Genomic DNA, 14,895 nt, shown 5'->3' with positions numbered 1-14,895 from the left:
AGACCTAAATAATTTCATTTCATTTTCATTATTATATTTTTTTTTTATATTTTTCACTACGATTTTCTCATGCGTGGGGTGCGTTTACAAACATACTAGTTCACTTACACAAGACACTAAGACCCGAAACAATAATTTGCGGCAGCCGCCGCTTACCCAGCTATAGCCACCGCGTCAATCGTGCAGTCCAGTCAATGATAATTAGGTACATAGCGGATTAGAATTCTTAGTATCAGGTCAGGTTAGATTAGAATAGATTTCTTAGTATGAGTATTACAGGAAGCTGATGATCTAAAAATATATTATTTCTGGATAGTAACTGGCACGAGATCACACAAAGGTTTTGAATAGAAAATATATTTATATAACATGTTCAAATGAATAAATGCTAAGAATCGTTCGCATATTTATGACTAAGAACGTATTGAAAAGTACTTCCATTTATACTAATTCACAATACACGACTGAAAGTGGTACACCTATTTACATAATTGCCACATGGATAGCTATGTATGGACTCTATTATTATTGGCATACGGGCTATGATAAATCGATCAACAATACCTGTGGTGCCTATTGTGATGCCTTTCGACAGGGCACGCATAATATGAATGTACGTACAAAATACTTTACCTATTCACGACAAAAATTTTGTCATTAAATATTTATTGATTGTCAAGGTAATAGGATTGCTCATTGTCAAAAAGAGTACTAGTGATATCCCCTGGTTTTTCAAAGAATATAAAGCGTAACTTTACAATGCTCCTATAATACAATTACAAAATACTATAGAAAATCCCGACAACCGAAATTCGGGCTGCATAATGACTTGTGACAGTTTAAAAACCAGTGACACACTGTTTGATAAAGCTCTAGCTAATTGTAGCTGTCTGTGTGTAAGTACGTAGCAACTAAAGGTGACCTTTATCGAACTGAAAACAGTTTATGTAAATTAATATTCGTACTACGTTTACTAAAGTTAAATAGTAAACAAGCTTATGTTATCAATTCACATTAATATAGGTACATTTGTATTTAAATATTTACTAAGAACTATGCTAACAGACAAACAATAATAACGATTGTTATATAATAGTTTTGCTTGAAGTGAAACCAAAGTTATTCGCTAGTTTCGTAGGATTATTATGTTTGCTGAAGTCGCCATCACGGCGTCAGTTCCAGTTATTGAAATTCTGGACTCCGAAACTAAGAGGCTCGCAGACTTGCACGAAGATCGTGAAATTAAGAAGTCCTTCAGGCTTGTTTGTTGGAGACGCTAATTTATTCTAATTGCTTCCCAGACTAATTTATTTGGCCACCATTTCTTTTCATTTATACATTTCCCTTAATTGTGATCTCCCATCCAAATATTCAGATAGAAAATTTCAAGGCGAAATTTCTTTGAAAATGCTCAGAGCTATAAATATTTAATGCGGAATTTATTTACGGCAAACATGTCCCTACTTGGCGTTTGTTTTTTAATATAATGAAATTTCCATTAAAAGGAAATTATGAGAGAGGCAGGGATGAAGCTGGGTGATCGAACATTAATTGGGAGTTCTTCGTAGTTATTGTTTACCGTATCAAGTTGCTATCGTTATAAAAGTTGCTTAATTGATACAGTATAAATTTTAATAATTAGCTTTCTGATAAACCACAGAGGCCAATAACATTTTGATGCTTTGTTTTGGACTTCTATTTACTTATTTTTCTATGAATTCCACGTTGCTACCTGCTAAAATTTAATTATTTATTACCAGAAAATACATTCTGGAAATCGTTTCCACTTTTTCATTTTAAATTCTTTACACAGATTGATGTGACTTGGAAAATTAAAAGACTGTTGCAATATGTTCAACGTGACGTTGAATCTAAAGCATCTAATTTACGTAGGTTTTCTCATACTAATCAAGAAATCTCGTAATACAGAATCACATCCTTTTATACCATGTCGCCCTGGTAATTAAGTTGAGACCACATACATTTATTTATGCACACAAAACTAACATTTCAAAAGCAAAATGTTACATGTTAAAAGGATCGGGTATGTGTTCGTGAAAGGTTCCGAAACCCTACTTAAATTCACAGCTAAATATGTATAAGAAATTAAGTACAAAACATGTCTGCTCAGTTCTGGGTTGACTATTTAATACCAAAAGGTTGAACCCACAATTAGGTAAATTAACAAAAGTCTCCGATTTCATGTTCTCGTCTTCCTCCTTTGTATGTTTTATGTGAACTCTTACTCACACACGTAATGTGGGAGTAAACCAATTTAACAAAAACACACCGATGTGATTTACTTACATTTTCCACAAATTTTCGGTTAAGCAACCTTTCATGGAATACGAGTAAACTAAACATCGTTCGCATGCCTTTTCGTTCACACGTAAAGTTATTTGAAACTCGAAATTTCAAAACATAGGCCATAGACCCACATTTTTCTCGTGTGAAATTGAGAATTTTGCGAATATTCTTCATCCATTTTAAGTTGCTCGGCGTAATACAGTTTGCAATATGTTTTTAGGTAACAGAATATCTACGTAAAAGTTTGGTGACTAAAACTCTATCTGAAAAAGTAATAGCCTAGGAACACATTTAACGTCTTTTAGGTCGACGATTATGTAGTACGCACGTCGCTTTAGTCGTCCCACGTACGAGCGTGAGTAGAATGAAGATCATAAAAGAATAGGCGAGTAAAGCTAAATTGATTTCACAGTTCTACAACTTAGTGAAAATGTTGTTTTGGCTTCTTCAATTCGACAACGATTCTTCTAAAAATCTGCGAGTAGCGTTCAAAATAATTATTCTAATACCGAAGAGTTAAAGATCCGAAGACACCTTGGAACGTGCACCAAGCTTCATTGACGGACAGACTGACAAACTATTATTGATTTTTTTATTTGTTGACATTTCAAAAGTTTTTTTTTTTCATTTTAAAAATTATTTAAATTTTGACTTTTTAACTTTAGAATACGGCGTAATTTCAGATCTAAGATAATATATTTTTTATCTTAATTCATAAAACTACAACTGTGCGTAAGTGTATCCGAATTAATTAATTTCATTTCAGACCATTTCTAATCAGATTCTGTATTTTACTACGAACAATAGATGCTTTAACAAAACGTTCTAGAAATTTCATGCATTCACAATTGTACGACCCAGCGTTTGTATCGATATTGCTTCTGAAAGCAATAAATCTCCGGTTGCCGATGTTAATAGTGGCGTGTTTCCTACGAAACTGCTCTATGAATATAAAGATAAGAGTTACAATCAAACTGTCTGTTCCTACTTGGAATTGGCTGTAAATTGATAATAGTTTCTTTATTATAGACTAAAAATATTATGTAATACCTAATGTGATAGGATACTAAATGTAAATGAAGATGCTGAAAAGGAAGGAGATATACATACAAAGAAAAATACACATTGTGTGAATTAATAGCAAAAACCGAGTTTGTGAAAATATAAGTCTGATAGGGAAGAGTAGAAAAGAAAACATATCTATACAGGTGTTAATCCCAAGTTACTTAGAAAAAGGATATTGATTTTTAAATTACACAGTTAACACATTAAACGCCATGGGAGGCAAAAGTGACCGGCGCTAACGGAGGATTTGCCTTCAACAGATTTTTGTTGGCAGTCAAAGGGAGCAAACATAAGAACATTTACTACATTTACATAAGTACTTATAGCTAAACTATTTGATACAATACTGACCTTTCTCTTAGCTCTGACGACTTGCATCTGATGATGAGTACACTCGCCGATGGCTCGGCCTCTCAAAGCGGCGCTCATGCGGGCGTACGCCCAAACCATTACCGACATAGGCACCACGTACGTCACAGCCAGAAATAATAAGTTATACCTGCAAACAATATGTATAATGTATTTCTGAAGTCTAAGTGTGGGAAACCATGCTTTGGGACGAACTGTGGGGCCGTGGTGTCCCCCACAGAAAACCGACATGAAATACTTGAGTTGTGTTTCAGTGTGTCAGTGAGATTACCGGAGGCCTAATTAAACCCCTTCACAACCCCCGGTTGTGTACATGGGCGGTGGCGACTGCTTACCATCAGGTGATCCGACTGCACGTTTACCAGCTTATATAAAATAAAAATGCTAATTACATGAATAAACTATACAAAAAATCATCTAAAACCTACAACTGCCAAATTACGGACACTAATTCAGACGTGAAACTTAGTAAGCCAACAAAAAGAAATGTATTTTTTTACTTTATCTGTGTAAAATGTTACTAAGAATAACATTATGTGATACATTTCTGTCATTAAAAAAAAATCATCAAGATTATCCCGTATAAACATAACTAATAAAAATGCATGCATGCATAACAAAATAAAAATTAGTAAAACAATCTTTATACAGACAACAACATTGTAGATCGCTATTACGCGGTAGAAGCCAATTTTACCGCGTAATAGAAGCAACGTGGGAGGATTAATCTTTTTTAAAACAATAACAAGGCTGGCAGGAACCACGGAGTTTCATGAAATGCTATTTATGAGCAAAATCGATTAAAACTTTGTTGATGCGCCCCTGAATTGTTAGACTTGCTAATCAAATATCAAGCACATTTCATAATAGGATGCAAAAGCAGTTTTCCATTAGTTTAAAACTTTGCTTTATGAAAGTTAATTGGTTAATTAATATTAAACCTGCATATATGCCTTTATAAGTTAAGTTTTAGGATAAACTTTGTTGTATCTACTTTCATAAATAATAACCAGTACCCTTAGTACAAGTTTACTTTACATCGAATGATAACGAAACGAGAGCGAGTTTGGAGCTCTGATTGGCTGGCTGGAATAAAACAACCAATCAGAGGGTCGAACGCGCGCTCGTTTCCATTACTTTAAACGTAAAGCAAACTCGTACTAAGGGTACAGATATTTAATATTTGCTCTAAAAATATACTGAAACTCCAAACCCAAATATGAACAATTTCATAATTTCATTTATTTTTAAACTGTTTTCAGTTTGAGTTCATTTTACTGGTCGAGTTGTAGTTGAATAGTTTAATAATACAATTTAGAAAATCTCATTAGAAATACAAAGTCTAGGGTTATGTTTGAGTTCATACATGTGTAGGTTCGTCCGACTAATTTCAAAACTAGTGAATATTTAGTGTTACAGTATTATGTATATCTTTTGTCCAACTGGCCTTCAAGTTTTATATGTATACATCGAGCTAATCCGAGTAAAATAGTCTGCAAACTATGATAATTCGTTTACTTATCATAACTTCGGTCAACAATAGATATTTCAATTTAGTTCAAAAACATTTTCTCTCAACCTTGTCTTGTCTTGAGCAAACATTTCCAGACCGGATTCAATTTACGGAGACTAGAAAAAGGCTATTTTCTTACTAGATAAATGTACTAGCCCTAAGCCTCTTAAAATAGGTCCGAGTCTCAAAATCAATATACAGTTCGATTTTGTCAACATTTTTCGATAAAAGAGAAGCGTGTGAGTAGAATCAAAAATGCCAACGTGATTTTGGATTCGGCTGTGGCTAGGTTACAAGCCACGATTCTTTAATTCACTGTATATCTTGGCGTATCTGCCCTGGGTTTAAAAAAGGTCCATTTATTTACGACAAAGAGATTCAATGTACTGACGCAGGTACTTTTTCTACTGTTAAAGGGATATTATCGCGGCCTCTGAACCCTAATAAAATGTTTATTTATTGCTAGTACGTAACCAATTTAAATTGGATACAGTAGGCAACGAAACTTAGTTATTATGGTCTGAAAATTGGCTAGCTGATTGTCCCAATTATTCTAATATTTTTTTCTAAAAATGACTGTATCTGAAAATTCGAGCAAACAAGTTGAACCAATGCAATAGACATAAGAATATACACTGATTTCAAATCTGAATAGAACAAGTAAACAGCCAAAACAAATTATGATCTCTCTCAAGATTTATATTTTTTTCTGACAGAACAGATAAGGAAGTTTTCCCCTAAGTATGTAAATTACTTAATTAATGTAACAAACTTTCCTTTTTCCTACATTAATGACTTTAATAAGAATAGAAAAACAATAATAACGATCTTGTGACCTACTTGAATAAGTTTTAAGTGAAAATATTTAGCAAAAATGTTCCATGATACTCGTATTATGATGTACTCACACATAATCAGTCCTCGATGATGGATAGCTGCCGTCGGGCCATTTAATAAAACATATTTCTCTGTCACCGTTCACATACCTGTAACAAAAAAAAAACATTGTTTTAATGAATTCAAATTGTTATTGAATTCTTTTAACGCGGTGAACTCAGTCATTCTTATCTCTCAGTAAACTCAAACGTTGAATTTCAACTAAGACTTTATACCTTGCCATACTATTTCAACCGCATACTTCAGTTTGAACAGAGAAACCAGTATTCCCATAACCAAACAAGTACTGAACAAAGCAAATAAAATGACAGACTTGATTTATATTGAGGAAAACAGAACAAAAACAACAAACTTCAAAAACAATTTGAATTCTGTGGACAGCACATCAAACATCTCTGGGATAGCTATAAAACTGTAGTAACATATAACGAAGTAAAATGTTAAATGTCATGAGCAACGAACTCAGCAAATCCCCAGGTTTGTTTACAATCAAAACTTTTAAATGCATCGGTACGCCCTGCGGCGCATAAATGTACCATTTACCCTGTTTTACGGTACAACTTCAACTATTTTACTGACAGGTGTTCAGCTAAAGGGAAAATTATAGGGCTGCTGGTTCCCAAATAAAATTAGAATTATGTGATCCTCTGTCCTGGCCTTTTCCGACTATTTTCGGGTTATGTATGTGTTGCCGTCTACATATTCGGGTTTCACTTGATTGTCAGCGCTTTACGAGGATTTATTTACCCTCTGACCTGAAAACTAGATCGTAGTTTCGAAAATACGTAGCTCTTGGATAGATCCAATTTAGTTTGCGTAATATTTTTGTTAGTATAAAATCGATTATCTAGCTTTCATAAGACTGACTTTTTATGATATACCGGATTCGGTCTGGAGGATTATTGTATTTTACGATATTCAATTTCGTCGGGCGTATTATAAAAATGCATCTACAACACTTTTAAAACAATAAGGTCATTACTTTATATCGAGAGTAAAAGCGTACACATAAAAAAGCTATAATAGTTATACTTCGTATAACGAGTTTGATGACTTTAGGAGACACGAGTCACGGTGTTTGTTTACAAAGAAAACTTTTTCCAAAGTCCCATACATTTTCATTCAGTTTCTTTGAAACAAGAAACTTTCAAAGAATCGAAAGAAACATTCACTGGTTTATAGACGTGTTAAATTTAAAATTAAGTTATGTATTTACTATTTCAAATAGGGTTGGCTGTTCAAACAGCAATTAAAACTTTTTAACAAGGTATTTGAATATCGTTAAAAGTTAATTCTAATATTTTACAATTTTACACCAGGGAGGGGGAAGGTTGTGAAACATTACACCTACATAGATTAATTTAATAACTCTACACATAATTTTTTTAGACAAGTCGGAGATTTGAGACCGTGCGCGATGTATTGCGTGTTGGCAAGGTAAAATTAATGATGATATTATATTCTTTAACTAGATTTCAGTGAGTAAAATTATCAATATTTTATTATTTACACACATTTTTTTTGTGAAAATATAAATAAAATTAATTTTGTTTCATTAGGTACCTCAAGGATGTCATTAGCATTGTTTAGTATTATCTCAGCGAGGGTTGGTCCCCTGTCACTAACAACTAAGCCTGACGCAAAGCGTTATCAACCCTATTTCATAACTCTCAATAGGGTCTCAAATCAATATTCAAAGTCTGATTAATGATTAGAGCTTTACGTATAAGAAACTACCGTAAGGGTAAGCGTCCACAGGCCCGTATCGTACGCATCGCACGCATCGTACGGATTCCGTATGACGTCATCAGTACGCATCGCATGTAAATATTGCTGATGATTCGGTTTGTACGATGCGGATAAGTGGACGCAATTATACAAGTTTCTATACAAGACAAACTAAAATCCGTTGCGTGCGATATGCGTACTATGCGGTCCTGTGGACTCGTACGTTAAACCTGCAAATTGCAAAGCTAGAGTGAATATGAACAGCCCGTAAGAGAATACTGTATTTTTTTAAGGGGTAAAATCATTCAATTACTCTTCCCTCCTTGGATGAGGCGAGACAGAGTGTCAGTCTTACTGACAGAAAAATCACCTCGTTCCTACTCCAGTTTCGAGCCGGAGCTCCGATAAAACACTAAGTCGCGCTGGTCTTTGAAACTTCTCTATAAAAGAGGGGTTTGCAATCTCCACCCTTGCAGGTGAAGTTTAAGTTCAACAGAGAACGCTGCTGTTCAGTCTCTGGTAAATGTGTAGTACTTATTAGGTACCTATGATACCCAATCTATCCTTTAAGGGTGGTAACAGAATAGGTAAAGTACTTTACCCTCACAACACAGCAAAGTTATAATAATTATACTAAAATCTCGACTGAAGGAACTTTTCTATGTGAATAGTTTCGTTAGCAAGTAATTTTCTTATGTAAAGCAATCTGAAACTTTACAGTTTTAACTTTTGCGCTTTAGCTTTCACTTACACTATACCAAGGTTTTCTTAAAACATGAACACTAAGGAGTAACAACTTTAATTATAAGGTGGTTTAGTGTCCAAAACCATTGAAAACTAATTGAAATATTGAATAAAATAAGGTAGAAAATTCATGTTTTTTTTATTTTTATCGGTGTGAAGATATGACTAAGGTTTTTACTGCCCAACAAAAATCTGTTTAAGGCAAATTCTCTGCTAGCGCCGGTCACTTTTGCCTCTCGTAGTTAGTTGTGTAGTTAGTTAAAAGTATTATATTAACAGTACTTAACTCCAAACCTTTGAACCCCTGAAGGGGTAAGCAGAGGTACATATACCAGATTTTCAATGTAACACCCACTGTTTACCAATTTAGATAAGAGTCCCATAAAATACTTACGCTTGATTGAGCGTTAGATAATCCTATAGATATACACCGGGCACAAATCCGATGAAGCAATAAAATATTGTTAAAACAAATACAGAAATACGAATTTGATTCGTTCCAGGAAATTTCGAAAAAAGCCATAAAGTAGTAAAATAAATACATGTTTCATCTGGAATTTGAACGTGATGTTGACTTCATTCTACGTGGTTCTATTAACTAAACAGTATCAATACCCCAGAAAATAAATAAATACAACTTCAAAAATAGACGCAAGTAGAAGAAAATAGATTTGGCAAGTTCACTGTACTCGTAGACAAAACAACATTAAGTGTGAACTTTTAATCAAATAATCTTAATCAAAGGCCTAGTAATTTTTAAGAGCACTTTAGTTCCATTAGCCTTTACTTTACCCTAAGTTAAAGATGCCATTTGATGATTGAAAAAAGACATTATTTTAGAGAAAAAAATATAGGATTGATTTAATCGCCGACGATCAGTTCTTTGTGCAACCATCATAATACGAGTGTGTTACTGAACCGCTCTGCGGACAACGTAACAGATTACCGGGGCTCCGGCTCAAAAAGCAGTAGTACTGATAGGGTGGTTTTTAGTCAAAAAGGCTCTGACACTACCCCTCGCCTCACCCAAGGCAGGAGAAGTCATTGGATGATTTTGTCCTCCCTACAAATAAAAAACCCTAATGAAACATGGCTCTAAAACTAAACTATAGGTATATTCATGATTTAAAAAATATACTATGTTTACAGCTAAAAACTAAGTATTCTATTACTCATTAATCTGTCTGTAGCTACAATCAGTGAAAGAAGAGTACCTACCTCATAAATCTAATAGCACAGTATATAAAACACACACACAGTAGGTCAACGCCTTCATACCGTCGCGACAGTAAATGAAGGATATAATTATGTTTAATTATAAGCCTCCACTTTTGTACCACGTCTCTAGGGGTTGACGCGCCAGTTTTTCATGTGCTATAATTAGCTCTTTTGTATGTACGCGACAATATTGCTAAATTTACTGGCTTATAAATCTGTCACACGCCTAATTCTAATTATAATCTCGAATATAATATAATAAAATATAGAAATAGATCGTAATATTGGGGAAAGATGCAAAGTTATCAAATCAGAATTTACTCGATAACAATCGAGCGTTACTCGAAAAGGATCGAGCGTCCTCGGGAATGATTGGGCGTCATCGATCACTTCGATCACTTTAGAATGTTATGCGAAATGATCAAGCGTCCACAAAAACCATCGAGCATGCTCAAAACGATTGAGCGACGTCGATCAATCGTTTGAATGAAGGAAACCTTCCTCCAATCCCTTATAACAAACAGCGCAAACGAAGCCGTGCGGAAAAGCTAGTTAACAATAAACTTTAAATAAAATGTTTTAAAGCATTTAGGAACCAATCAAAAGACTGTTGAGTTGTTTGAAGTACCAGCGAAATTGCTTTCTAAATGCGAACAACATTTTATTTCGTTGTACCACTCGCCGGCGCGGCGGCCATCAAAAGGAAACAATAGTCGTATCAGAATAAAGGTCCAGCTAAATATAACTAATTTTAAAATATGTTTTTATCTAGACTATTCTCGATTGAGCATTATTTTGTTTTGTTTTACAAACATTATCGTCGCCATTATTACCATCGTCAATTGTTAAATCGATATATCGATATTATTATATCGATAGAGTTAATAGGTATGAACACAATATATTCTATTAAAGCAATTGTTTTCGAGTAAAGCTCGATTTTTTCAAGTAATGCTCCAAAGAGATCGAGTAACGCTGGAAAGTGGTAAAGAACGCCCAATCGTTTTCGAGGAAAAAATCAACATTGTATAAGTTTCAACTCATTTTCAAACCACTAAAACTCATAAACTGTCAATCTGTAAGAGCAAGAACTCAAATGATTAGCGTCTCCCAAGTTATATTAAAAAAATTAATTACACAAGGTTGAATATTAATATTAGTAGTTGTGAAAACCCACAGTATTTAATTTGTGTCCGTCGAGGCCAAAACTATGAAAGTTTGCCGGTCTCCTTTGTGTGGCAATAAGCTAACCTCCCTTATTTATTTAATAATTTAATTATTATAAAAATCTTTTTACACTCTCATTATAGTTTATTTCGAATATTTCCCAATTCGACAGTGAGACTGAACCTAGTATATAAAAAAAAACTTAATGTAACTGATTAATTATACAAAAGAGCAAAAATCCATTATGAAATCCTATCACAATATTAAATCTCATGGTATATCTCCATTTTCATCTTACCTACATCCCTCAGATTTTTAAAAGCTATACGGTAATATAAAAAACCGTAACTATGATGTATATAGTGGCAGTAAACCAGCCCTCGACGAAATAGACCGCTAGATAAAATGAAATTATATTTAAGGCAGCTCCTAGACTTTCAGGCAGCTTTTGTAGGCCAGGAGTTTCTTAAATATTCAGCACACTGTATAATACAGGCAGTGTAACGACATAAATATAAAATGATATCCACAGAATTAACTTAGCACGTTTCTAGGACATTATAAAGTTAGATTCTACCGGGCTACTGCAGTAATATTCATGTACGTTCGCCATTTCTGCACTGGTTTTTTTTATATCATGTTCTCTGAAGTTAACAATTAAAGCACAAGACGAATGTTTCGTGAATTCTACTGAATAAGTAAAAATATCAGTCTACAGAGTATTGATTGACTTGACTACTCTTTCATCTTATTCATGCTGACAGGCGCTAACCTTACAATAAACTTAATTACTTAATTTAATTAACCTTATAGGTACTTTCGGTATAATTAAAAAAATATCAAGATGACCACAACAACTAAAGTATATGCCAATAAGTAAAATTCAGAAAACAAACTGTATTAAACAGATCATACACGTGTGGGAGAGTCATGCCTCGACACGAATGGGCTGGCTCAACCGAAGTGATGCCACGGCCTCATAGTAAACAATGCTTGTGTTGTGTGACTGAGGTTACCAGAAGCCCAATTACCCCCCTTCCTAATCTTCCCCATCCCCGATAACCAGAGAACCCTTAAATACCTAACCTTCACAAGGCCGGCAACGCACTTGTGACGCCTCTGATGCTGTGGGTGCTTACCATCACGTGATCTAATCTCGTTTACTGGTTTGTACCATAAAAAGTTACTAAATTAATCGGATTAATATAGACCTAATTTATCTCACAAAAGAGGTAAGTAAAAGCTAATAGACATTATCAGTTTACACCTCTGAAAACACGAGTTAATGTAACAGTGGTTTAATAATTAAGAAGGGTAAAGTTTGTTTATAATGTCCCACTACGAAACATTATTCCCGGGTGAGCTCATTTTAATGGACGCCATTCTGACTTTGAATTTTCTAAAATATAAGTTGATTAAACGAACTTCTGCTATCGGCTTCGCCCGCGTTCCCGTGAAAGTTAATAAAAAATATATAATGTAAAGTAAAAAATATTCTATCACTCAAATCAGCTCATACCCTGTCTGTATACCAAATTCGTTCAGTAGTTTCAGCGTCATTGACGGACAAACATCCAAACAAACAAACTTTAACATTTATAATATTAGTAATAGTAAGTATATAAATGCTTAATTACATAAACAAACCATCAAGGGAAACTCTATTGCACGAATGAGTTATTATTTTTTTAACGATCCATTAGTCTAAGAATGTTTTAAGTATAAAACAAAAAGGTAAGAATTAAATAGAGGATTTTAAACAAGTTTACAGTTTTAGACGTTTATTTCCAAAATTTGCTTTGAAGTCTAGTAGCGTTTGAAGTATTGCTAAGTCTAGAAATTTTCTAGACTTTAAAACCTTCAGATATTTAGACTGACTATGGTGGTTAAACTTTAATATTGACTTTTGCTTTACAGTAGCTACGAAAATCATATAATCTTGTATAAAGTCTACCCTTTTAAGTTATTTCAGTTTTCAAAGGTTGTCTACAAATAAAATTTTAGTTGTTTGTACATTCAGTGACCTTTCCTATTTATACTTCGCGCTAGTTGGTAATATTGTGTAGCCTAAGAATATACGGACTACAAAGAGAATCTATCTTTAGTTCGACTTTGAATTTTATTATACACAAACAATCCTCTTCTGATCTAAATTGAATATCGAGGGCTTTGAGATAATTTTACCTTCGATTTTTTATGTTAAGTATTAATTTTTAATATCGCAATACTTTCGAGCATTATTGCTTCATTTAATTATTGGGTAATAAGGATAAACGATACATTAAATTATATTTGATGAAGATTTTTTAATCAAGTAAATGCTATAATTTTATTATAACTTTCGTGAGACATACAAAATTAATTATTATTGTGTTATCGCCGCATCGTGGGTCGCGGAATGCTGCTCATAAGTATGAGCCTCTAGCATGGCTTGAAACTAGTCGAGTTCCTCGTCAAACAGTTACGTGAGTAAGCCAATCATAATTAATCAAGTAAATCCTACACACATTTCTTAATCACACGCACGATTAAAAAGACGCACAATTTTCATTTAGTAATTTGCAAATGCTGTAGACCAATCCTTTAATTGTATTACTTTATTATTGTTGTCTATAAAATGAATAAAAGTAAGGCATAAACAAACTTACTGTTTCTTATAAGTATCAGAGTAGAGTAGACTGGGCAGTGCAAGCAGTGCGCTGGCGCACCAGACGGTGAAGAGCGCCGCACGCGCCACGCGGCGACTCAGTCTGTGTTGCAGAGGTTTCACTATCGCCACGTACCTGTACAAACAATATTACACATTAGTTAGTAAGAATAATAAGCGATAGAAGTTAAAGGCCGGTTGTCATGTCAACCCGGGTCTAAGAAACCCTTAGATGAAACCACACCAACATACTTATAACGCCTCTGGTGTCAAAGGTGTCCAATTGGCCATAGACAAAGCTGATCAGTTACCAACAGGTGATCTGTCATATTCTAAAAAAAAAGGTAATATATAATGGATAGATTACTTCTGTACATTTACAAATGTATAAAAAATTTATACTAATATGATTGTCTATTTAAAAAAAATAAAACGCCCGACTTTAGCAATATTTAACTTTTTCTAATACATACTTGTAATTGAGAAGTAAATTAGAAAGAGTTTGAGAATTTGTTATAATCAAAGATAACTGATTTTTTCAAAATACTTTACTACTAATACATAGTATGCTCTCAAAGGGATAAAACAAGTAATCTACTAATTTGAAGTTCTTTAATATATTTTCTCTCATAGCAAAACAAACTAGTCTTCTAAGTCAATTGTCAATAGAACTGGCTAGGGTCCAAAAAAGTTAGGTTTCAAGACTAGTTTCAGCCCTAGTGTTAATAGTTTTCTTTAGTTTTAATTAATCTCTGTCAGCGAAAAACTAGTTAGAACTAAGTGCTAGAAGTGAGTCGCAAAAATTAAAGCTACAGAAGAACACACAATATCTACTTTTGTTTTAAGTGTAATGGATCGATTTGCAATTGTTTTCGTAAACATTCATACTCGTATAACTATCGATTATTAGGTATTTTACGCGTTTGCTAATGTAGAAATCCAATATTAGCAACTGCAACCAGCCACTGAGAGAATAATATCTGTTGACCTTACTTTAATCTCTGCACTGACTAGACTACGTTCTAGCAACAAGTATCGACTAAAAATCAACAAAAGTGTAACAAAACAAAAACAACACAAAACAAATAGCTACAAGACACAAAATGCCTTCCTCTCTTAACTAAAGCGATGGGTCACTTGGGAACATAATAGACGGCGATATTTCACCCCATAGAGTCCACAAAGAAAAAGCGAGATTAGTGTGTCAAAAGAGGGATGACATCGATTATATCGGCACACC

General features: G+C 33.8%; 1 protein-coding gene across 3 annotated transcripts in view; it reads right to left on the bottom strand.

Moving 5' to 3' along the window:
- The window catches only part of LOC118270059 (tachykinin-like peptides receptor 86C), a 101,306-nt gene that overhangs the window by 33,105 nt on the left and 53,306 nt on the right, over nt 1-14,895 (bottom strand). For all 3 annotated transcript variants that reach the window (XM_050707096.1, XM_050707095.1, XM_050707097.1), the window contains exons 5-7: nt 13,657-13,791; nt 6,163-6,240; nt 3,724-3,871 (exon numbers count right to left, since the gene is read on the bottom strand). In XM_050707096.1, coding sequence (XP_050563053.1) covers nt 3,724-3,871; nt 6,163-6,240; nt 13,657-13,791 — 361 coding nt within the window. The remainder of the gene's footprint in view (nt 1-3,723; nt 3,872-6,162; nt 6,241-13,656; nt 13,792-14,895) is intronic.

Source organism: Spodoptera frugiperda, chromosome 30 (genome assembly GCF_023101765.2).
Source record: "Spodoptera frugiperda isolate SF20-4 chromosome 30, AGI-APGP_CSIRO_Sfru_2.0, whole genome shotgun sequence".
Classification (NCBI taxonomy): domain Eukaryota; kingdom Metazoa; phylum Arthropoda; class Insecta; order Lepidoptera; family Noctuidae; genus Spodoptera; species Spodoptera frugiperda.
Note: the sequence above shows the minus strand (reverse complement) of the source record. Positions and strands in the feature narration are given on the sequence as shown.